Raw genomic sequence first — 22,780 nt, 5'->3', positions numbered from 1 at the left:
GTGGGGTGGAGCCTGCTCTTACGGTGCCACTGTGTTGGGAAGGGGCTACCCTAGCACCCCCAAATGGCTAGAGTCTCACCATATTGCGTTCCACACACCCACCTGCCTCTGAAGGTGAAGTAGTCAGAGCTTCTCTGGGGAGGGGGGACCACAGGGTAGATGACTGAGGAGGCTGAGCCAGTCTCTGTTCTGAGTGGACCAGCTCTTGCCTACTGGAGGTCCTTGGGAGCAGGAAGGGCCCCAGCATCAGCTCCCTCTGGCTATGTCCCCAAACTCACATTGAGGTCACTTGGCTCTGTAGTTCAGAGCCTGACTGGTGACTGAGACCCTGAGCACCTGTTCCTCAAGTCACATCCTTGGACGTTCCCTCCCCAAGTTACCCCCTCCCCCAGCTCATGAGCAGTGAGCAGAACAGGGACAGGTTCATCCTGGCCTGCCTCTCTGTGTGTCAGATCAGAGTACCTGTGCAAGAGAACAGAGCCTGGAGGCCACAGTGGGTCTGTCATGCAAGGCCAAGCACAGCATGGCACCCAGGGCAACTGAGTTGTGAGGGCCACAAGGAGTGGCCTACCCACCACTGACCAGATGGAGCCTGTTGTGCTGAGTACTCCAGGCCCCCATATGGGGAACTGGCCACCCATTTTCTACAGCCTTTGTGTCAGGATTTCTCCAGGGGAGAGGTCATCAGGACAAAGAGGGGTATCACCTAGAGAGCAGAAGAAGCGAGGGTCACCTTGCTATGGGCCAGCCCATCCATAGCCTCAGCCTCCTAGCCTGGTGTCAGCCTAGAAGGAGGAGGGCCCTGCTCCCCCATTCCCCCTGGCCCTCCTGTGTGCTAGCATGAAATGAAACTGAGGAGAAAACATTACTAACGTGCTGCTTACAAAGACAATCTTAATGGCTTTTAAAAGTTGCCTGTACTTTTAATTAGATCAGAAGCATTATCTACATTCTGCCATACCCAAGGACTGCTGTTGTCCCCAGGCCGGGAGTGGGTGCTAGGGCGTACAGGCAAGTTCAGGACTCGAAGACTCTGTACTGACCACTCCTCCAAGGAGGTTTAGCGCCTTGGGCCTCTGAGCCAGTGGGCAGCTTAAGAGGGCAACAATCTTGTGTGCAGCCAAGGGGCCCCAACCTAGGGTAAGAAGGTTTCCCTGAGTAGGATCAGGTGGCATGAGGGTCACAGTTGGATAGCCGGACAGGCCCATCCCTCAGAGAGACATCCGTGTGACAATCCCCTGGCCTCCCTAGGAAGTGCTACCAGGGACATGAGAGGGGCTTTCATGGACCTGAAGTTTGGGAAGAACCAGACACGCAAATGTTCATTTTGTTCCAGAGAGAGGACTCCCCAGTGCACTGGGGAGCTGGGCTTGAGGGTCTAAGGTAGTGTTTTCTACCCTTCTCGGTCAAGGCCCAGGGTCCCTGGCTACCACAAAGGGCACCGCCAGACCCTGGGACTTTTCACTGAAACCTCTCAGTTCTCTAGGATGAGGTGCCCAGGGCTGACTGCTGAGATCTACCAGGCAGGGAAGCTTACTTGCAGAGCCCTCTGCATATGTGGATGGACAGTCCCTGATCCAATCCTGAGGTCCAGAAGCCGAGGTTCTGGAAGTTGGTCTCAAACTGGTCTGATGTGGAAGGACTCATTTTCAGACACTAGGCCATGCAACTATCACTGGCCTAAAATCTTGTCAGAAGCTCTGGCCTGATGAAGGCCATGTGTGTGGCCAGGTGCTGCCCAGTGGCGAGTATTCCTGGACCCGCAATTCCCCTAGCAGAAAGGCTAAACCATGGGCCCCCAAGACAGTGTCTTCCTGGGCTGAAAGATGATGTCTGGAATCAGAGTGCATGAGGAACCCTCTTCTACTTTGCTGAGGGAGTTGGTCTTGCCCCCCTTAGACCCTGCTGGCCTCATCCAGAACTTGTGGTTCAGAAATATGGGTACCAAAGATAGCTATGGACAGAGGGCAAAGCCAGCCTTCTGAGTTGCTGTTGGAGACCTCCGGGCACAGTGTTCACACATGGTGCCGACTTATTTCTTCAATCCTCAGTAGAAGGCCACTCCGTTCCCCCGGCCCGGGGTCTGGGACAGGTGCCAGCGGTCTTTCTTGTTTGTTGTTTTCGAGACAGGGTCTCACAGTACAGCCCTGACTCACCTGGAACTTGCTACGTAGACCAAGCTGATCTTGCTTGCCTCTGCCTCCCAAATGATGGGATTAAAGGCATGCCACCATGCCTGGCCCTGACCTAAAGTTTTTAAAGATGGATGTATAAATCACTCCACAGAAAAGCCCAAATGTGCCTTGCGTAGTTGTGTTTGTTTTAGAGCGAGATATACCCTCACCCTTCTGCCCAGTAGAGCAGGCCTCCTGAAGATGAAAACCTGTCCCAGGCCCTAGGCAACCTAGGGAGCAGGGTCCCCTGGGCTTAAGCTAACTGGAAGCAGGAATTTTCCCAGTGCAGGATTTTGTGGGAGTCCCTGGGAGGAAGTGCAGCAATTCAGGACCCAGTGTGGTGTGACCACCACCCATCTGCAGCAGCAAGTCTGGCTTCCCAGGCCCTGATCATCCAGAAACAAAAGCTCAGCCTTCCTAGGTTGAAGGGAAAGTTGGGGGCAACTCCTACTGTCACAGCCTCAAGGGGGGGCACAAAGGCAAGCCTGGCTGCCCGCATTCCTTCAGTCCCCTCACCCTCATGTAGAGTCCCCACCCCCGGCTATGCATTTGGGGGCCAGGGAGGAGGTTGTTTTATTTTGAAACAGGGTCTCCCTGTAGCCTAGTCTGGCCTCAATTTCACAGAGATCCATCTGCCCCTGCCTCCTAAGTGCTGGAATTAAGGTATGCACTATGTATTTTCAAAGACTCCCAGGCCCAGACACTAGGGCACTGGAGGAAGGTTTCCTGTTCTAGTCATGAGTTCACTACATAGGGAACATGAGTCCCCCATTCACCAGGATACATCCTCTGACATAGCCACCCCCCAAGATGAGGGAACCCAAATCCTGAAAAACAGGACGTGGTGTGTGTGTGTGGTCTCAGGGCTGAGTAGCTGATGTCACCTCCTTCTGGGGGATTTGAATCTGGGGAGATTGAGATTTGCTGTTTCGAAAGTGTTGGGCAAACACCAAGAGAGCAATCACGGGGCCAGGCAGTGATGGATCTGAGTTGAGCCCCTTCTCCTGGAGAAGACCACAGTCCCTGTCCTACCCACAGTTCCTTCTGAGGGTTGTGGCACCCTCAGAACCCAGACTGTTCCATCAAAATGAGGAATGAGCAAAGCCGCTGCCATGCCTCAGGATGCCCCTCAGGTCTGACAGAGCTAAGGGAGGCACAGAGAGAGAGGGCTCCGCAGCAGACAAACTACTCCAGGCCCAAGCTGGGAGTTCAAGGGTGAACAGGAAACCAGGAGGGAGTTGCAAGGCAGGACGTGGGAACTGCCACCTGGAGCAGAATGGGGCTTGCTGCAGTTTGCCTCCAGTCAGGTGATGATGAGCCATGAGAGGCAAAGAGCCATCTTGACAGGGGCCATAGCCCTTCTCTCCTCCACAAAAGGACTTCAACCTCTCACAGGTCAGGCAGACATGGGTGCAGCTTTGTGACTGTTCAGGCCAGAGCCTTGACACGGACCTCTCTTTATTCTTCATGTTTAAACAAAGAAGTAGAAGAAGCAGTTTCCTTTTTCTTTCTGTTTTCTTTTGGGTCTTAGAAGTAACAGAGGAGAAAGGAATGTGGCCTCACAGGGGAGAGCTGGTCTCTCCTAACCTGAGGCCTGTTTTCAGGTCTGCCCTCCCGCTCCCCCTCCCAGTACTGGCAACATAGCAACCTTCCAACGAGGTGCTCTTGCAGGCCAGGGCTGGGAGCCCAGGAACGCTTTGATGCTCTGAGGGGAACATGGGGGAGATGCAGGTAGGTCCTGGCCCTCGAGTGCACAGAGACCCTGCACCCCGGGGCTGAGGAAGGAGGACCCCATACGTGCAATTTGGTTTTCTCCAGCCTGCAGGGTAGCTCAAGCTGAGCAGCCAAGGCCAGACCTGGGAGGGCGCTCTGTGGCTGGGCAGTACTCACACCAGCAGCCACACAGGCTGGGCAGAGGGCCCTGCTTCTGTATGGGGATGCCTAAGCTGGAGGCTGCTGGCACACGAAGCAGCAAACATGTCACCAAACTCCAGGCCACTTCCCAGCCAGGAATGCTGCAGCCTGAGCCCTGGGAACAGATACATTCAGCTGAGAGGAGCCAGGTGCCCCAGCCGTGGCCCCTCCTTGTGCACATGTGCTCCTCTGGGGACCTTGAGTCAGGTCGACCACTGTGCCCAGCATGTTTCCGCACACACCCAGCCAGAGGCACATGGGCCCCTCAGACGGAGGCCAGAAGTTCCAGGACAGCGGCTGCACTTCACTGTTGATGACCTTCAGGGAAGCAGAAAGGGCACACATTATCAAGGGGTCAGTTGCTGGCAACAGAAGCCTAGGGTCCAAGCGCCAGGTCAGAGCACCTTCCCCAGGCTCTCAGCCTTCTCTCTTGGACTCCACAGCTCTGACAGGACCTCAAAGGCTGCCCAGTTCTCCCAGCAGGTCCATGAGTCCCACCTCCCTGGGTCCCACAATTTCTGGTGTCCATGGCTCAGCCATGCCTGAGGAAAGTGGAGGATATTAGATGGAACTAGGCCACAGGATTAGCACCAAGTTCAGCAGGAAGGCCAGACACTGGGGGAAAGTCTGCTGTTCTAGCCATGAACTCAGTGCACAGGGAACCCCAGGGTCCCTATTCACCAGGATTCATCCTACTGACACAGCGGCCCCCAGGATGAGGGAGGACAGACTCTGAATATAGGAATGATGATGTTGGGTATGTGTGTCTGTCTGTATGTGTATATAGCTGTGTGTATATATGTGCATGTGCAATGATGAGGTTGGGTATGTGTGTCTGTCTGTATGTGTATGTAGCTGTGTGTATATATGTCCATGTGCATGTGCGTAGGTATGTGCATGTATATGTATGTGTGCATATGTGTGTATGTAGGTATGTCTATTTAGGTGTATATGTGTATAGCTGTATATGTGTAGCTGTGTGTGTCTGTGTATGTTTGTGTATATGTGAGCATGTGTATGTGTGCATTTGTATTTGTGTGTAGCTGTGTTTATGTGTATATGTGTACATGTGTATATGTGTATAAATATGTGTATGAGTGTGTGTATACAAGTGTTTGTGCATGTGTGTATGTAGGTATGTATATTTAGGTGTATGTGTATGCATGTATGTGTAACTGTGTATGTGTATGTAGCCATGTGTGCTTGTCTGTATATGTGTGCATTTGTGTATGTTTGTGTGTCTAGAGAAAGGGGGGAAGTATATGGCACCAGCCTCAGGTGTCCAGTTCATGGGTACAGCCACTTTGTAGTTCCAACCTGGTCACTGCTGTGTTAAGCTGCAGTGCTTTCAAGAAGTGTCAACACAGCAGTATTAGGTTAAAATGAATACTTTACATATCTAAAACGCTGAGGGACTTCTCTTCAGAGTTGTGGGTGGACAAGTGGTGGGATTATTACACCAGACAGGAAGTAAGGACACAACCAGCTGTGGAGAGCAAAGCTCTGATGGCTCAGTGTGTTTAGTGCTTGTCGTGCAAAGGTGAGGCCTGGAGCCGGAGCCCTGCCAGCCATGTAAATGCCAGATGGGCATGGTGACTGCCTGTAATCCCCAAAGCAGAAGGCAGACACAAGACCCCTGGAGCAAAGTGGCTAGCCAGACTAGCTGAATCAGCAAGCTCTGGGTACAAGTGAGAGACTGCCTTAATCAATATATAAGTAGGGTCCCTGAGGAAGATCCCAATGTCAACCCTGGGCACATGCACCTGCATACACATGTGCCCTCACACATGTGAACATAAGTACACATGTTCACACATGTATACATCACACACACAATTTTTAAAAATTGAAAAGAAAACGAGAATCTGGACACAAATTAGAAACAGGGAGATGGTCTTTTTCTTAATGGCCCACTTTGTATTACAGACTTAAAAAAATGACACTGTGGAACAATGATACACACAAAACCTAACTGAATAGAAAGTGTGTTGGGGGGCATCTTCCTTTAAGGTTAAGTAGGAATCAAAGCTTTCTAACCCCGAGGCAGATAGGTCTTACCAGAGAGCCAGACAGGTTCCTCCTGGTAGGGCTGTAGCCCAGGCTACCATACTAGCTCAGTGGGGATCAGACACCCTACTCTGGCCAGCCCTGTCAACACGCTGCAGCTCAGGGGGTTGATAAGTGCCCAGGACCCTCGTGCTCTCCCTCTAGGGAGGAAGGAAGGATGTGTGTTTGTTCTGGGGGGAATTCTGGTGCCTGGAAGACTCATACTGACACCCCCTCTGGGTGCCGTGGTCTTCTCAGACCTCCTGAAGCCACACAGATCACCATACAGCCAGATAGCAGATGGTGGGCATGCACCTGGACGGTGCCTGTCAGGTTCCTGGGGGACCAAAGCAGACCCTGGGTAAGAGAGGTGAGGATGACCATGGGGACATTTCAAGGTCAGCACAGCAACATCAATGTCCAAGAGCACTAGGAGGTGGTAGAGGTGCCCATGTCTACACAGATCTTCATAAGTCAAGGCCTGACCCAGCTAGGCATGGTGGCTCACACTTTAATCCCAGCATTTGGACGAGGCAGGAAAATTGCTGCAAGTCTGACGCCAGTCAGGCCTACATGGTGAGTTTCAGGTCACTACAAAGTGTGAAACTCCTGCCTCAAAAATAAAAACCCCAGAAGACTACAGCAAAAGAAGCCGTCAGGACTTACTTGGTGGCGTTCGTTCTCTCAGAAGTCCTGAGGAAAGAACATTTCCTGGCCACACACAGCTGCCAACTTTAAGGCTTGCAGGCCAGCACCCCGTCCCCCAGCCTGTGCCCCATGTCTCCCACACTGCCTGGACACTCATTTACAACCACCCTGAAGCACAGTCCAACCTTAAGCCCCTTCTAAAGACAAGCTTCAAAGCCTCACATAAGAGTAGGCTGGGCATTCCAGAGGCCTACACAGACATCACACCTTTGTGTTGTCTCCAGACAGAGTGGGCTGCAAGGCCTGACCCTAACCAATCAGAATGGGAAGGACAGCATGTGGCCCCTCCAGTACCAGTCTGCCCTCTCTCTTCTCATGCTGTCACCAGACAGGGGACCGGGACTCGCCTATATCAGCATGACCTCATATGAACTGGACTGCTCAATTCTATTTCTGGATAAGGTCATGTTCACAGGTACCATGGTTCACTTGCACCTATATTTTGGTGGGACACTATTCAACACCTAATACTCCTAGATGGAGCAGTGGAGACAGGCTGGAGTCTAGTCCTGAGGTCCACAGTAGCATCACCTACTCCACATCCAGGACATGGGCCTCTGTTTAAACTGTATGCAGTGAGTGTGTGCACATGTGCTCATCCTGTGCTTGTGTACGTGTATGGGTATGTGTATATGCCTCCGTGTACACACTGAGCAATGACAAACCAGTTAGGAATATGCAGAACTAGAGGACCCGGGCTCTCCAGGCCCTGAAGGTAAGAAAGACTGAATTAACTAAGAGGCATATGCTAGTCAGAAGGCCACATGCAAACAGGTCCTGGGCTGAGGAGCCTCTGCCCTGTCACCCCCGCTGGGCTTCAGTAAAAATATACCCTACAACCCTCACAGCACCCAGGCAGTTTACCAAGGCCCTGAGGACACCATTGTAGCCCATCCCCAGCCAATGGGCTCACCTTCATCCAGGCAGGAGCACATCTCAGAAGAGACAGGCACCTTGACCAGGGAGCCGTAAATCTCTGAATGGCTTTGGCACCGCCTGCAAGGTCTGGCCAAGCTCCGTGAAGAGGGCAACAGGTTTGCTCACAGAGGAACAGCATGCCTGAAAACCGCTCCTCCTGCCTTTTCTAAAGTGCTTTAAGATTTGAAAGGGACACAAATCGATACAGTGTTCTGCTGCAAAGAGACCCAGCCCTGGGGGACAGAACTAAGTCCCCCTCAAGCCACAGTGGCCTGGTAAACAGCCAGCAGTGGAAACCTTCATTAGGAGAAAGCACAACAGGCCTTGAGGGGAGATGGTCCCTGGCCTTGGGGCTCTGTGCTCCACAAGGTGGCCTTCAAAGGAGCCTTCCGTCTCCTGCTCCCAGAGAGCTGACCTCTTACCAGCCATGACCAGCATTGCAAAGCAAGCTAGGTTACTCTGTTGAGATCTCAAGACACCAGGCCTCCCCAGAAACCTGCACTCTGCAGAGCACCATATCTATCCCACTCCATTCTTCAGCCTAGAGTACCTCCCCACCTAGATCGTGCCTTCTACAAGCCAAGGAAGCTGGGGGCTCACACCCTTCGGCTCCCCATAGAAAAGACAGGAACAACCTGGACTAGCAGGTAGGCTCTCTGTGTGTCGGGGGCTGCAGGAGTGTGTGGTGCTGCTTAGGTCTCTGAGGTTGGCATTCATGAACCTGCTTGTGGTGAAATATGAGGGACAAGCTGCCTAGAGTAGGATTCAGGCCCCGGAGGGTCTGGAAGGACCATGAGGGATGCCAGGTAGGAGAGTCACTGAAATGTTCAATGTTTCAAAACAAGACTAGATTAAAAACCTAGAACTTTGAAACAGAATGTGGGCATGTGCTGTAAGTTTCACAGGGGTCTGCAAGAAAATTCTAGACTGTCGTCATCACAGCAACCTTGGTGGCCAGCCACCCTGGTGAATGGCATTAGTGGCTTTACATCCTAAAACTATTGTCTTGCTTTTTTTTTTTTTTTTTTTTTTTTTTTTTTTTTTTTTTTTGGTCTTTTTGAGATAGGGTCTCCCTGTAGCTCCAGCTGTCCCGGAACTCACTGTAGACCAGGCTGGCCTTGAACTCACAGAGAATCACCTGCCTCTGCCTCCCGAGTGCTGGGATTAAAGGCGTGTGCCACCACGCCCGGCTTGTCTTGTATTATAATGAAGTAAAATATCATATGTATAACATTCATTATTAAAAGCAAATCATTTTTACACATACAAAATTAGTAATTGCATTATTATTGTATCATTGAGTCAAGGCTTTGATTTAAGAAAAGAAAAAAGGCAATTCCCAGTTTTGTTAACAGCAAAGGTCAATAAACAACTCAGATGCAAGAGCAAGCCAGGAGCAGCAAGCATCCCTGCCCTCAGCCCTGGACTCTCAGGGAGCCTCAAAGGCCCTGGCCAGAAAATGTGCAGAGTGGGCCAGACTGAGGTGGCGGGTGTGGCAGGAAGCAGGGCCTCTAGTAGACGCTGTGGTCACTGCAGGCCTGGGACCCAAGAAGCCAAGTAACTGAGGCGGGTAAGCAAAGCGGCAGAGGGACGCTCTACTGGACAAGCACTGTGGTGTTTGGAAGCACCGGCTTGGACAACACTTTCCCAGCGGTTCGGTAGACATCTTACCATTCCACACCCACACAGAGAGACAGCTAGGTCCTAAGAATGTAGAGTAGGGATGACACAGTCAGCTCACCAGGGACCAAGTGAGCCCAGAGGATCTTGTGGATCTTGATAGCTTCAATTCAAGATCCAGAGTGACCAAAGAGAATGACTTTCTGATGGGCAGTCCAAGGACGGGTGTGTGAGATGGAGCTCAAAGCAGGTGGGGTCAGTGATCAATATTCGGAACTGAGAGTGGAGACCAGGACACAGGCAGCATTTGGCCCCAAATGTACAGACAGCCAGGGGCATCTAGAGGCCCTGAATGGGGCCCGTAATGCCCCATACACTTGAATACCTGCTGTTTCCAGTTACCTCCTTGACACTGCCTGCCTGCCTGCCTCTCTGCCAGCTCCCATCTGATACCCAGAGGCAGTAGCAGGGACAGGCAACTGGGAGCCAGGGGGTGGGACAACTTGAGCCCCTTAGCAGGCCTGGAATTACAGGCCTTAGTTTCCTTCTGGAACAAAATAATTACAACCTTCCCAGAGGACCCAAATTCCCTGAAAGCAATAAAGTCAGCTGACAATGCATCCCTGGGAGCAGAAGTTCTGGAAGGAAGGAGAGCTGGTTTGAGCATTTAGCTCAAGAATGTTGTGCTAAATAAGGTAAACATGTCAAAGGCTGGAGAGGATGGGGGAGGTATGAGTCAGGGGCACTGCACAGAACATTTGGGGTCTGGGGTTACACTCTCCTCTCAACCCGGCAGGTACAGTGTACTACCACCTGTAACGCCAGATTTTAATATTTTTCCAGGAGGAATCAACCAACATGGAGAAGCAGAAGGTGACAGGGGCCGTCTAGCTCCCAGAACTGGTTGCCTCATGGCCTTCCAAGTTAGTGATGGTCTGGATTATGGGAATGTCAATCTTTATGATGTATTTTTACATATGGAACTCAATTCGAGATTTCTAAGATTATACTGACTAGATAGTTGGGCCTCAAAAGCCATCATGGAGTCCAGAATGGTGGCACATACCTTTTATTCTAGTCCTCTGGAAGCAGAGGCAGAGGCAGGCAGATCTCTGTGAGATTGAGGCCAGCCTGGTCTACATAGTGAGTTCTAGGCCAGCTGGGGATAGCCTGTACAAAAAAAAAAAAAAGCCATCATGGGTCCTTGTTAGAAAGGCAGCTGATGATCCTACACTGAGCAAGCAGCAGCAGCTATGAGGTAACAGAAGAAGAGGAGCACCTGAAGCCACTGGAAGCTGGAGGAGCAGCTCTCTCCCTGTAGCTTCCAGAGGGAACCCAGCTGGGCCCAAGGGTTGATTTTAGAACTCTGACTGTAAAGGCCATGGAAGTGTTTATAGTCCCTATTTTGTGGCAGTTTGTTGCCGTGGCCACAGGGACAAGTTGACTCCACGGAAGATGACAGTCCAGCAAAGGAGAACATCAAGCGCATGGAGCCACAGGGAGGGAGGGCATGCTATATTCCCTAGGATCGCTCCCAACCCAGCCCAGCCACTCTGGAGTGTTGGACATGTCTATGTCTGGGGCCTGGGATGTCCTAGGGGATGGGCTATCTTCCCTGAAGGGAGGTGCCACAGCTTCCAGTCCACTCAGCAGCCAAGCACAGTGCACTGGCTACTTGCCAACTCTGCAGCTCTGTCCATGGAAGGCTTGGGCACTCAGGGAAACAGAGGCATGGCACCATCAGTCATTGCAGCTCCCAGGATACCTGAGTATGTATGTTGTATACCTCTCACCAATCCCCAGGCATAACTTAGCAGCTATAACCCAGTACCTGCCCACCTCTTGGTGGTGCTGGGGTGTAAAGTAGGCAAAGTCCCATCCCATCACTGTCAGCCCCAAGGTCTCCTCCCCTCTGGTCGTAGATGGCTACCTTTCTCTAAGGATAGTTAATTCCTGTCTAGACCCTTTTCCTGCCTCCACACTACCACTCTGTCTCTCCCGTCACCTTCCCTGTCTCACTGAGGCTCTGAACAGAGCCGTGCCAGCCTGCCCCCCTCCCCCAGCAACAGCAGTTCCCCACCTCCCATTCTGTCATTAACAGCACTGTCTTCACCTATGTCATACTGAATTCCTTCACCCCTGGCCCTAAGTACCAGAGCTCTGGGCTCTCTACTGGAGATACCTCCAAACAGTCCTCAGATACTTCCCTCACCTCATCAGCCCACTGAGGCCACCCTGAGGTTGGGTGAGCATTGTGGGGCAGGGAAAACAGTGCCCTCTGGCCCCAGGAGACACCTTCCCAACCTCAGCCCCAGCCCCAGCCCCATCACATCCTGTTCTCAAAGCAGGGTTGTTTCAGCACAAATGACCTGTTCTCTGCTCTGGGTCCTGTATTTTAGGTGTCCCTGACCCAAGGGTCAGGCCAGAGTCTGTACCACTGGAACAGGACCCACCCTGGCACTGCCTCTCACAATCCCCCGCACCCCAGTTTCTGATTAGCTCACCACTGAGATCTTGGTTCAAGTCACCTTTCCCAGAAAGTCTTCCAAGATCCTACCAGATGTTCTGCTTCAAGTCCCTTGTCCCTTCCTTCCCAGTGCTTGTGTATGTGATTACACATGTTTTGGGAATGGGGCCTCACAGACATCTCCAGGATTCTACTCATCCTGCTAGACTAGATCTAGTTGAGTACTGGAGGGTAGAGATCGGGGACAGACTAGGCAGAGGAGGAAGACAGGACCGAGGGCTAGGGAAGCACTGCAGCTTCATGCACAGGGCCTCAAACCAATCCCCCATCATCCTGGCTTGCCTGGTCTGGGTGTGGGCAAGCCCCAAGCTTGGGGAGCACCAGTTCCATCTGTGGGACAAAGCTGAGTGGTCAGCTCCTGTAGGACCCCAAGCAGCATCATGGGCAGGAACAGGGAGCCTGCCCTGTCCAACCAGGGGTATACACCCTGCTTCCATACCCAGGAACCCCAAAAGCTGCTTGCCCCCCAGCTGCTGAGCTCCCACCACAGCCTGTGGGTAAACAGACCCTGGTGCCTAGCTGCAAGTATGGCAAGTCACCTTCAAAGGCAGCTACCTACAGTTCATTCTTAAGCCCAGTGTCCCCACACCACCCAATCACCACAATCAGTATAGTTATCACCCAGGTGACAGAAAAGGAAACTACGGTCTCTGTGTGCACCCAGGGGACAGCCTAGCCTGTATACCTGGATCAAGGCAGTCCCTGAGAGGGCCATAGCCCCTGCCCTCATTGTCCAATCTGTAGGGTGTCTACACGAAGCTCCTTCAGCTGTGCCTTTGGACACCCATCAAATTGAGTGAGGGGCCTCTCAGGGATGGGATGCTGAGTTAGTGCCCTCAGAAGGAAGTAGATGTGGCTATGCTTGCTGGCTGCTCCCAGTACATGTGGGAGTGGCACAGATACCCCAAACATTTGAGGAGCTGCTGTCCCTGTCAGGTAGCTGCAGGGCCAGACCTCGCCAGTTAGTGAGCCAGACCAATAGCTGACCTTCCCAGCAGGCCTCTCCTACCTGAGCTCTAGCCCTAGGCAGCCTGTTCTCAGGTGTCCAGGCCAGTCTCTCTCCCTGGGTCCCCCACCAGGATTTCAGCAGCTTGGGAGGGCTGGGTTCCCAGGTTCCTCGCCTGCATAAGTTGGAGGGGTTTATCTTCAACAACACTATAGACACTTCAAAGCAAATTTGTCTACCAGGAGACCCTAATTCACACAGCAGGAAGTCCCTGCTGCACACACCAGCTCTGATTGCTACTGAACACTGGACCTGCCAGGGAGGAAAGAGACCTCTCCATCTTTAGCCCTTAGAAAACAAAACCAAAATGCCAGTCAAGCAAGCACCCCTGAGCACTTGGCTGCTGCAGAGACCCAATGCCCCGTACTCCTCAGAAGGCCAAGGGCTGCTGGGTGCATGCTGGTCCAGGCACAGCCCAGAGAACAGGGGCTAGGCAAACCAGTTGGGTGAGATTTTTCTTCTGCTTCCAGACAAACAGGGCCAGCCCAGAACCTACAAGGTTGCATTCTCCAAGGTGCAGCTAAGGCCTCTTTGGACCTCCAGAACCCATGGGTCCATTTGAGTGGCTGTCCCAGTCACCGTCTGGGTCCACACAGCCATTGTGATCAGAACTAAAAGCCACGTTGTGAGGACCAGGCTGGTATCTCTCACCAGGAGCTGGGCTTATGGCACATGATCAGGGCATATGAGAGGTATTCTCAACCTTCATTTGAACTGCCTTTAGCCAGGCCAGAGCCTGGTCACTGAAGAGAGGGTCTGGGTAAGAGGGTGAGGGGCCCAGGAAGGTAATGCCAGGTGAACAATGCTCCAGGTCAGTAGGACATGGCTGCATGTGGGGGTCCCACTGGGCCAGGATATATATAGCAAGGGGGACCTGGCAAGTCATCTGACCTTTTTCTGACCAGCCCAGGTTGCCCTGGGTTACAATATGCAAAAGCTTCTGCAATATTCCCACCCCCTTCCTGCTCCCCAAGCCTGTTTGCATCTGCTTCATCCTAAACAAGGGCCCCATAACTAAGGAAATGAGCCTGGCTGTGGAAAGAAAAGAGTTTATATGTGTGTATTCAGGGACCAATGGAGAGGGAAGAGGTCAGGCCATAGCCTTGGGCCCTCAGAGCTGGCCCCAAAACTTACCCCTCAGTACTACTTCCTCCCCTGGGACCCTCAATGTACATGACAAATCAGTGAACAGGCATAAGGGGTGTTCCAGACTCCTTCTCCAACCAGGTATCAGCTGGCCTTGGTAAGGCCTGACAGGCTATCACCCAAGAAACCATGATGCCATGTTGGTGGAGAGAGTTGGTGGCCTGGGCAGACAAGTCACTAAAGGTTACCAAGACCAAGTCAGAGGTCCAACTGGGGGATGGGCTACTCTTGTCTGCTACCTACAGTCACTGGGTCTCCAAGTCTCCGTACTGGATCACATTAGGCCAACGATCTCAGAAGAACGGCACAGGTGCTGCCATATGTGATGCTGCCAGGATGAGGGATGTCCAGTCCTAGGCCAGTCCTGTCTGAAAGGTGCCAACACAGCTGAGAGGTGCCGTCAGATGTGAATGGGCCAGTGAGAAGCACAGGTAGGTCACAGCCCCTCAGCAAGTTTTTAGATACCCTACATGGTGATCACAGATAGGCGTTCAGGAACCACCACATTTGCAGTCAGGAGAAAGGGAGAAGGGAGATGAAGGGAGCTGCCAGTCTAGGGAGGCGAAGCCCCACAGGAGAGTAAGATGCTCTCTTCTTGCCTCCCTCCTTCCTGCCAGTAAGATGCCTGGCCAGCAGGGCATGCACACCCACAAGCAGAAAGCTCTAAGGCCAGTAGTATTTGGGAAGTGTGAAGGAAGCTCCCTTAGTGAGTGACAGAAGATGAAGGCCCGCCCTGGACTCTCCCAGCCCTTTTGGGCAAACTGCATCCCTTTCTCCAAATCCTAGCAGAAGACTCATAAGGCTCCTTTGAAAATCAGCTGCACAACTAAACTAGCATGAACAGCTGATGCCTGGACCCTTTATAGCATCTCTTCTGGAACCCATGACGGGAAACAACAAGGACAATGTTTAGGACAGCTCCTTCCAAGCAGCAAGCCTGATGGCTGGCTCTCTGGGGCTAGATGCGGGCAGAAGCTCAGGACGGCTGGCTCAGGGACAGCTGACACCCAGTGAACACAACACTCACCTGCTCCTGGAACCAAAGTTACGTTTCAAACTGGGTCAAGAGCTCCCTTATTTCTGGAGCCACATGATGCGTGGCATTTGCCGCCTCAGTTATAGCTTTCCGATACATCCCCTTCTTCTTACGGTTAAATCTCAGTTTGAAAAATTCAGAGAAAGGGGAAAGTTTTGAAATAGACAAGAATGATGTAGTTGGAGACCCAAACCATGAGACTTTTGCTTCTTGCCAAGAGGGCTCTCCGTCCTCCTTCTGGCCAAGGCTGATGTCAAGGACGCGCGCGGGCCACCAAGGAAAACCATGAATCTTACCCCACACGATGTCCCCCACGGTCACCGTCCTTCCGTCTTCAGTCACGCACTGTGAGACGCTCTGAGTGTGCAGTCTGACTGTGAGGGGAGGGACTGTCTGGTGAGCATCACCAGAAGAGGAAAGTGCAGAGGTACCATCTCCGGATGACAGGTCCCCTGTGTCTGGAGATGTCACTTCTGAACCAGACGATTTCAATTCGTCGAGGCTGTCACTGCTGCACATAGATTCACTGGCACAATCTGCTCTCCTCTCAGGGCAATCAACAAGAAAAGTCAAGCCAGCTCGTCCCGGTTTACCTTGGGGAAACCTCTTGAGGTCATCATCCTCACCAGAACTTCCAGAAGACAAATCTTCCAGCTTGCGGGTAGAGCCATCAGCAAAGAGGGAGGGAGAGCTAGCCCTGTGGCCACGTGGGCAGCCATTTAGCTCCTCCACTAGCTCAGCCCGGTACAAGGGCTCGCGCTCCCCATTCCCCAGCCGATGGGGTTTCAGGCGGATTTTGGGAGGCGGCAGGTCTGAGGTGGGAGGCACTGGACGCGTCAGCTTCAGTTTAGGGATAGAGGCTGAAGGCCCACTGGGTGGCCGGTCCCCACTACCCCTGGGTTCTATATCCCTCACTGCCTCCGAGTCCTGGCTGCCATTCTGTAGAGACTGTTGAGGGCAGAAGGGCTCCAGGGAGCCATGCACTCTGGATGGGATCTTGACCACCTCGCCCTTGCCCTGGGGTGTGCTATAAGAGATCTTGATGACGGGGCTCCGTGGCACCTGCTCCCCAGGGACCCTGTCCTCCTCCCGTCTCTCCCTCTTGCTTCTCCTTGGGGTGGCTGCAGCTGTGCGGTCACCATCCTCTGGCTCTTCAAGCTTGCGGTGCTCACTGTCAGGGCCACTGCCCAGCCTCCGGCGGGCCCTGGGAGTGGCCAGGGGGCCAGAGGTGGCCTCCTGGGGACTCACGTTGCTCTTGCATTTCTCACACAGCACTTGGCGTGGCCTCAGGCGTATGGTGCTCAGGATGAGCCTGCCTGGATCCCGGTTGCGGGACAGTCGCCGCCTGGTCCGCTTGATGGTCCTGGGTGGGGGCTGGGGTACCCACTGCTGGTAGGTGTTCCTCAGCCATAGCGGGTGGGGGAATGGGGCACCTTCAAAGTAGGGTGGGAAGGGAGGTAGGCTACCAACAGGCAGAGGTGGTACAAGGGGTGGGGGCAGCTCAGGACCAGCTGTCTTGAGAGGCTGCTCCTCCTCTGGGGACTTGTCTTTGTGGGGAGGAGGCAAGGAGCCTGTCTCCAGCTGCATTGCTTCCCCAGTCCCTTCCTCAGTAACCTGGCCATTGCAGCTAATGGTAGAGGGGTCATCAGCTGGAGGCAGCAGAGTAGATGGAGACAGTCCAAAGAGGCCAGACCTGGTAAAAGGGAACAAAATCAGAATGAGGGTGGTAAGGACCCCAGCTTTGCCCAGAACCTACTACCTGGCTAGCTCTAGGCCTGGGAGGCTCTGTATATCCAGGTCCAGGTGGTAGATCGATGTTAAACAGGCCCACAGGCCCTCATATGGCCTGTAGCATATGGTTTGGAGACTACTATTTTGTCACAGAGTATTGGAATCTGAGCCTGTGGCCACAAGAGAAAGGAGAAGGGGGAGTTATGGCTAGAATGCTTCCAGAAGCTCAAGAAGAGCGTCTGCATCCTGAGACATGGCCTAGTCTGAGGAGTTCACCTGCCCTATGACCGGCACCCACAGAACCCAGGTCCCTGCCCAAGGACCTCACTTTCCCTTCCCTCCCCTCTAAAAGAAGCTGGGGACTCCCAGGCAAGCCTCCTCACCCCCAAGAATGTCTTCTGGAGCACCCTGGTCCCAGGCACCTAACGTGTCTGTGTCTGCAGGGTGGGAACCACATGTGGCCAGATCCAGAGTCACAACCACAAGCCTCTGCTGGAGGCTCAAAGGAGGACCCTCAAAGCTCTATGACCTCCCAAAATCTCACAGTTGGTCTCAGCTACTTCCATGGTCCCTAGGGAAGGGCCAACAGTCAGTCACCCCAGGACCTTGCCCAAGGACCCACCACCACAGGCCCGCAAATGAGGGGATATTGGCAGAAGAAAAGAGAAGCTGGGAGCATCAGTGTCCCTGTAAGGGTAATGGACATCCAGGCCTGGTGAGGGAGTGAAGAGCAAGAAAGTCATGCCAGCAAAGCAGACCAGGAACTGGGGTGGAGAGTTGTTTCTCAAAGCCCATTTCCTGCCAGCTTACACAGTCACCCAAGCCATGAAGTGAGGACTCCCTCCAGCCCTTCCTCTCCTCTGCATCCCCTTCTGTCCAATCCTCCTGTGCTCTGCCTGTCAGGTGCTGTAGCAGATGGCACTCCAGGGGGCTCTGCTTGTTCAGGGCCCAGAGGATAGAAACATAGCCCTTGGCTGCAAACCCAGACCCTAACCTGGAGCCAGGCACCACCACAGGCTTGAGCTGGTTCCTTCCCAGTGTCCAGGGACCAGAGAAACCGGCCCCTCAGAAGTGACAATGGCCCTGGCAGCAGGCAGCCATTCTTCCTTCCTGGAGCTGCTGCCCTGCCCCTGCCTAGGCCACACCCAAGGCTTGCCTAGTGGGTAAACAGCAGAACAGCTTACCCCAGGCCTGGGGCCCTGAGGGTACTTAAGCTCCCTCAATCTTTCAGCAGCTCCATGGGATGCCCAGCAGTGACATTCCCTCTTCACAGATGGGACAATGAGGTTGAGTGGGACCGTCAAACCTGCTTCTGCTGAGCAATCCTGTCAAGTCCAGGTTCAATGCCTCCAGGAATGGAGACAGCTCTGGCACAGGGCACTCTCCCTGGGAAAAACAAATGCTGAATTCTGACCTGGGGCCTGTGGTGGTGTGTTGCAGCCTGTGTCTCCCAAGGCTCAGCAACCCCAGTGAGGCCAGGCCATGGCAGAGTTGGCCAGTTTCAAGGGCAGAGGTCCCTCTGGCGTAGTGGGTCCCACAGGAGCTGCAATAGGCCTTGGCAGTGAGAGGACGAGTGGCCCTGGAGCCAGGGTGAACCAATCGGGGCTCACAATGGACGGAGAGGGCTTGCTGAATGGGTGCAGCCTTGAGGGTGGCTAACCTTGGATAGAGGGCAGACATGTGGGCCAGGGACCCTGAAGACTAGGGATGACTCACCAGAATGAGAGCCAAATATAATTATCTCTGCAGAAAACTGGGGGGACCGGGAGCAAATCTCAGCATAGCATCATTGGGGAGCCCCCAGGTAGAGCAAAGAACTTCTGTTTTCAGGAAAAGGTGGGTAACCAAGGCAGGGTTGAAAAGTCTAGGAAGCTCTAATGGCGGACCAGATCAAAAAAGCACTGATCCAAAAGGGATAAAGAGACGGGGCTCCCAGGGACATAGAGACTTTCCTGTTCTGCACAAGTGTTCTGGCAAGAACCTGTAGTCCTGGGGGCACAAGGCCTCTCCTGAAGTCCTTAGCAGGACACCAGTGGCTAAGTTATGTCCCTGGGGACTCACCTGCAGGTATGTCTCAGCCACCCACCCAGAGCAGCCTGGCTAAGGCCAGCTTGTGGACAGAAACAGCACAGTTCTGGCTGCCTGCCAGAGCTCTGGGCTGCTCCTGCCTACAGCCGCCTCCATCCGGCTTCCCAAATCCATGGGCAGACTCAGGATTCATGGAGTTGCTGGCGCCCCAGTGGTGCCCTCCCTACCATGTCTGCCTAGGACCTTCCTCCCCCACCCCCTGGTGGCAGAGGCCAGCCTGCTGCTGCCTGAGGGTTGAGTCAACAGGCTCCTGGATCAGAGGCATGCGGATGTGCAAAGCTGGGCGGGAGTCTGCGGAAACTTCTCCACATAGCCATGTTGCCAGGAGCCTGCAGCCCCAGGAAGGCCCAAATCCAAACACCCAAGGCCCCACCTTGGGCTGCTCACCAGGGCTTGGTATAAAAAGTCTCTGCAGGCTTTCTGTAGCCCAGCAGACAGCCAGAGAGCAGCAGGACTAGTGTTCCAAGAGCAGGAACAGGAAGGCCCTGCAGGGAAAGGGTGGGCTGCCCAGGACTGCGGAGCACACAGAGGCCTACAGGGGACCCCCCCCACCCCCCCCAGGCTCATACATCATACAATCATGGTGAGCAACCTGTCAGGACAAGTCACAGCCTAGATACCAGAGCAGCCCTTTCCCCAAAGCGTACAATGGGACCTGCCCCCACACCCTTGGGCGCTGACCTCAGTTCTCCAGGAAGAGTGGGTGGGGCTCCCAGCATCCGGGACTCAAAGATTTATAGCATTAATTCTGTCCCTCCCTAAGCCCTAGGAGCCCCCCTAGCAGCCAGGCCCATCCCACCCCAGGCCCTCCATGCTCACTTAGCCTCTATCTCTGTGGTAAAGCTTCCAAGACAAGCATGCCAGCCAGGGCTCCCAGTATACCAGTTGTGAAACAGAAGGTATCCGGGTCCCTCCAGCTCCTAGGGGGCAGAGGGGATATCTGAGCACTATTACTGTCCCTGTGTCCAGCTGATCATCTCAGGAGTAACCACAGCAGCTGAGCCTCCATCCACAACAGCAATATTCCAGGATAGAACTTGGTGCTCTTCAGCCTGGGGACAGGCAGTGGCTGTAGTCTTGGTCACAGAAGTTGTCACCCCGACCATCCCAGTAAATGGTAATTCACTATGAGCGACTCAAAACTTGGCAATTTTAAGACTCAACAGCTCAGACTAGAAGTCCTGAGTCAGTAGGCCTGGCTGATGATGCCAGCTCTTTACCACCCTGGGCCTCTGCTGTCCTCAGGCCACCCTTCAGCCAGGGTCACCCCACCTGAGGGCCTCAAAAAGACATGCGACCCACAGAATAACGTCCGCCCCACCCTTTCCTGCATGACTTGGGCCAGTGGGGCTTTGGAAGGGATTCTCAAATTTATTTCTAAGTAGGGATTATGGAGATCCAGCCCACTCCCCAGCAGAGTGTGGCTGCTCATTCAATATACAGGAATGCACAACACACAGGTACCCAGAGAAGCAGAGAACTTGCTTAAGGGTGCTCAGCAGTCAGGCAGCAGATTCAAAGTGTAAATGGAAGGACGCACTCAGCACTGTACCAGGTGACTATGGGCAAGACCTTGGCCCAGTCCCCTCATAGCTCCTTGACCCTCTGCAGAGAGGAAAGAAAACCAAAGAAGAAAATACCATCTTCCCAGACTGACTCCATGGTAAACGCTGATGCTGGCTGAATCCAGCCTCAGCTGGACTGAGGATTCAGCTTCCCCCCAGGAGCCTATGTAAATGAGGCCATCAGGTAACAGTTCTAACCCAGCAAGGGGGACACACAATGATCAGGAACAGAAGGACAACTACGCCATCAGGTCTGTATCCAAACTATGGAAGTTGCTGTAATGCCTATGAACTGTGCCAGCACCCCAGCAATGGTGACTTACCTGCTGCTCAGGGTCCCAAAGGCTGCCCTGAGGTGGGAGGAAATAAGACTTGGGAGCTCTTCCCTGCCCATCAGTGCCCAAATCCGGGGACTAGGCCTCCATGGGTGACAAGAGCAGGCACTGGGCCCTCAGGAGAAACTGGCACCAGGGAGGGAGGGCTGGCATGTGGACCTTGGAAGTTGAAAGCAGACTCCCACTGCCAATAACAGGCAGACAGCTTGTAAGCTGCACTGTCCTGCTTGACAAGTAGGGCTGTAAACATAAGCTTTTCAACACATAGAACTATGGAGATAGAACACTGGAAGAGAAGCCAGAGGTGGCCTGAGGGAAAGACCAGCGTGAACAGAAGCAGGGGCAGTTTCAAAGCCAAACCTTGGAGGGCTAGAGGGACAGGGGAGGGCAGCTTTATCTTCAGATTATCTGCAAGGACATGGAAGCAACCAAAACCAGAAGGAGCCACTGAGGAGCAGAGTTGTGCCTGTCAAGGCTGAGCTCCTGGCTCCATGGGCTTCTGGTTACAGGAGAACGTGGAGCACACACACCCACGCATCCTATAGCTGCCAGTTTCCAAGCCGAGGATCCCGGCAGTCTGCTTCTTTTCATGAAGGGGGTGTGGAATTGCAAACCAAGTTAGCCAGGGGTCACGGGGCAGGGAACCCACTACCTCTGTGGATATCTTCAGCCACAAGCCGGGATTGCCTCAGCCTACCTCATCCTAAACCTAGGAGCCTGAGTGCTAGGGAAACGCAGGGCCTCCAGGGAGAGACTGCAGACCTACCTAGGGAGGACAGGGCAGCCATCAGCAGGGGGAAGGGCTTGCTGACAGCCCTCAGGTGGCTATTCTGCAACCCCTGAATGTCACCCCATCCTGTAGGCACTTGTGGTGGTAACCAAAGGAGAGGGGCACCAGTCACACAGGAGGCCATATGTTAAGTCACATGACTTGTGCATAAATGGCTTCTGGCACATCTAATGAAGACATAATGTCAGCAGGGTAACTATCAAGGAGGAAGGGCTCTGCTCTGTGCCCGGCACCCAAGAGAAGCTGGACTTTACGAAGGGCAAAAGTTGGGCATTTGAAAGCAGAGCCTTCGGCTGCTCCCACTTCCAAAATAAAGCCCAGCAGGGGCAGAAAGTCGCAGCCCGATTAATGCCTAATCATTTATCCGGCAGTGACAGCTCATTGCCGTGTGACACTGTGGTTCAGGAGGCTGCTCTGCGCAGGAGCCCCTTGCAAGAGATGCACAGGTGGTCTGAGGACCCGAGCCCACTGCTCCCCTCCAGCAGGGGCAGTGGCCAGTAACTTGTATCTTCCACTAGCCCGCGAGGCTCCTGCACCCGCAGTGGTGTTTCTACACGCCGCAGACAGCACGGCTGCTCCCCAACAGTCACTCCTACATGTAGGCCTTAGGGACCCAGGATAGAGATAGGGCATCTCCATTAAGTGACAGACAGGTGAGCAACCAGGCAAATGACCCCCTTGAACAGATCGCAATTCTGCAAACAGCCGAATTCAACAGCGAGTCTGAACAAAGAAAAGTGCGTTAATTACGGCTGATGTGCAGAGTTTCAGGCCCCGCTTCCCGCGCGCCGGGGCCGGTACCCGCAGCCCACTCGGCAGGACGGCGCGCTCTCCCGCCCCAAAAGTCGCGGCGACTTTGGGAGAGAGCCACTTTCGCACCCAGACCGGCGGCCGGCTGGCGCGCCTCGAAACCCGGGCCCGGCGGAAACCGAACGCGTGAGCCGGGCTGCGCCGCTCCGCCCCGAGCCGGCACCCGGTCCTTGGGCGGCGAGGAAGTGTCCCGGGGGACTCCCAAGGCGTCCCGGGCCCGCGCCCCCGCCCCGCTCACTTTTTCGTGCAGTCAAGCAGAATCCCGGCGAAGCTGCGTTCGCCACAGCTCACGGTGACCACCAGCGCGCCGTTGACGACCTGTTCCACCCGCACCGGCAGCCGGCAGCCGGCCCGCGGCTCCATGCT

The 22,780-nt window shown here is 53.9% G+C and overlaps 1 protein-coding gene across 2 annotated transcripts; it reads right to left on the bottom strand.

Moving 5' to 3' along the window:
* Positions 1 to 894: 894 nt before the first annotated feature.
* Positions 895 to 22,777, bottom strand: Pwwp2b (PWWP domain containing 2B). 2 transcript variants are annotated; one of them, XM_008823152.3, is made up of 3 exons: positions 22,653 to 22,777; positions 15,087 to 16,788; positions 895 to 4,406 (listed from the first exon to the last, which is right to left on the bottom strand). In XM_008823152.3, the coding sequence occupies exons 1-2, from the start codon at positions 22,775 to 22,777 to the stop codon at positions 15,105 to 15,107; spliced, it is 1,809 nt and encodes a 602-aa protein (XP_008821374.1). In that variant the 3' UTR covers positions 895 to 4,406; positions 15,087 to 15,104. The 2 variants fall into 2 exon arrangements, with proteins under 2 accessions (XP_008821374.1, XP_008821375.1); XM_008823153.3 differs by having other exon boundaries at positions 15,392 to 16,788.
* Between the last annotated feature and the right edge of the window lie 3 nt (positions 22,778 to 22,780).

This window comes from Nannospalax galili, unplaced genomic scaffold (assembly GCF_000622305.1).
Source record: "Nannospalax galili isolate Female #2095 unplaced genomic scaffold, S.galili_v1.0 scaffold49, whole genome shotgun sequence".
Classification (NCBI taxonomy): domain Eukaryota; kingdom Metazoa; phylum Chordata; class Mammalia; order Rodentia; family Spalacidae; genus Nannospalax; species Nannospalax galili.
Note: the sequence above shows the minus strand (reverse complement) of the source record. Positions and strands in the feature narration are given on the sequence as shown.

Coding starts and splice junctions, on each gene's coding strand:
- Pwwp2b (XM_008823152.3), bottom strand. CDS start 22,777: ATGGAGCCGCGGGCCGGCTGCCGGCTGCCGGTGCGGGTGGAACAGGTC. Junction 16,789..22,652: donor CTGCTTGACTGCACGAAAAA/GTGAGCGGGGCG, acceptor CCCTTTTACCAG/GTCTGGCCTCTTTGGACTGT.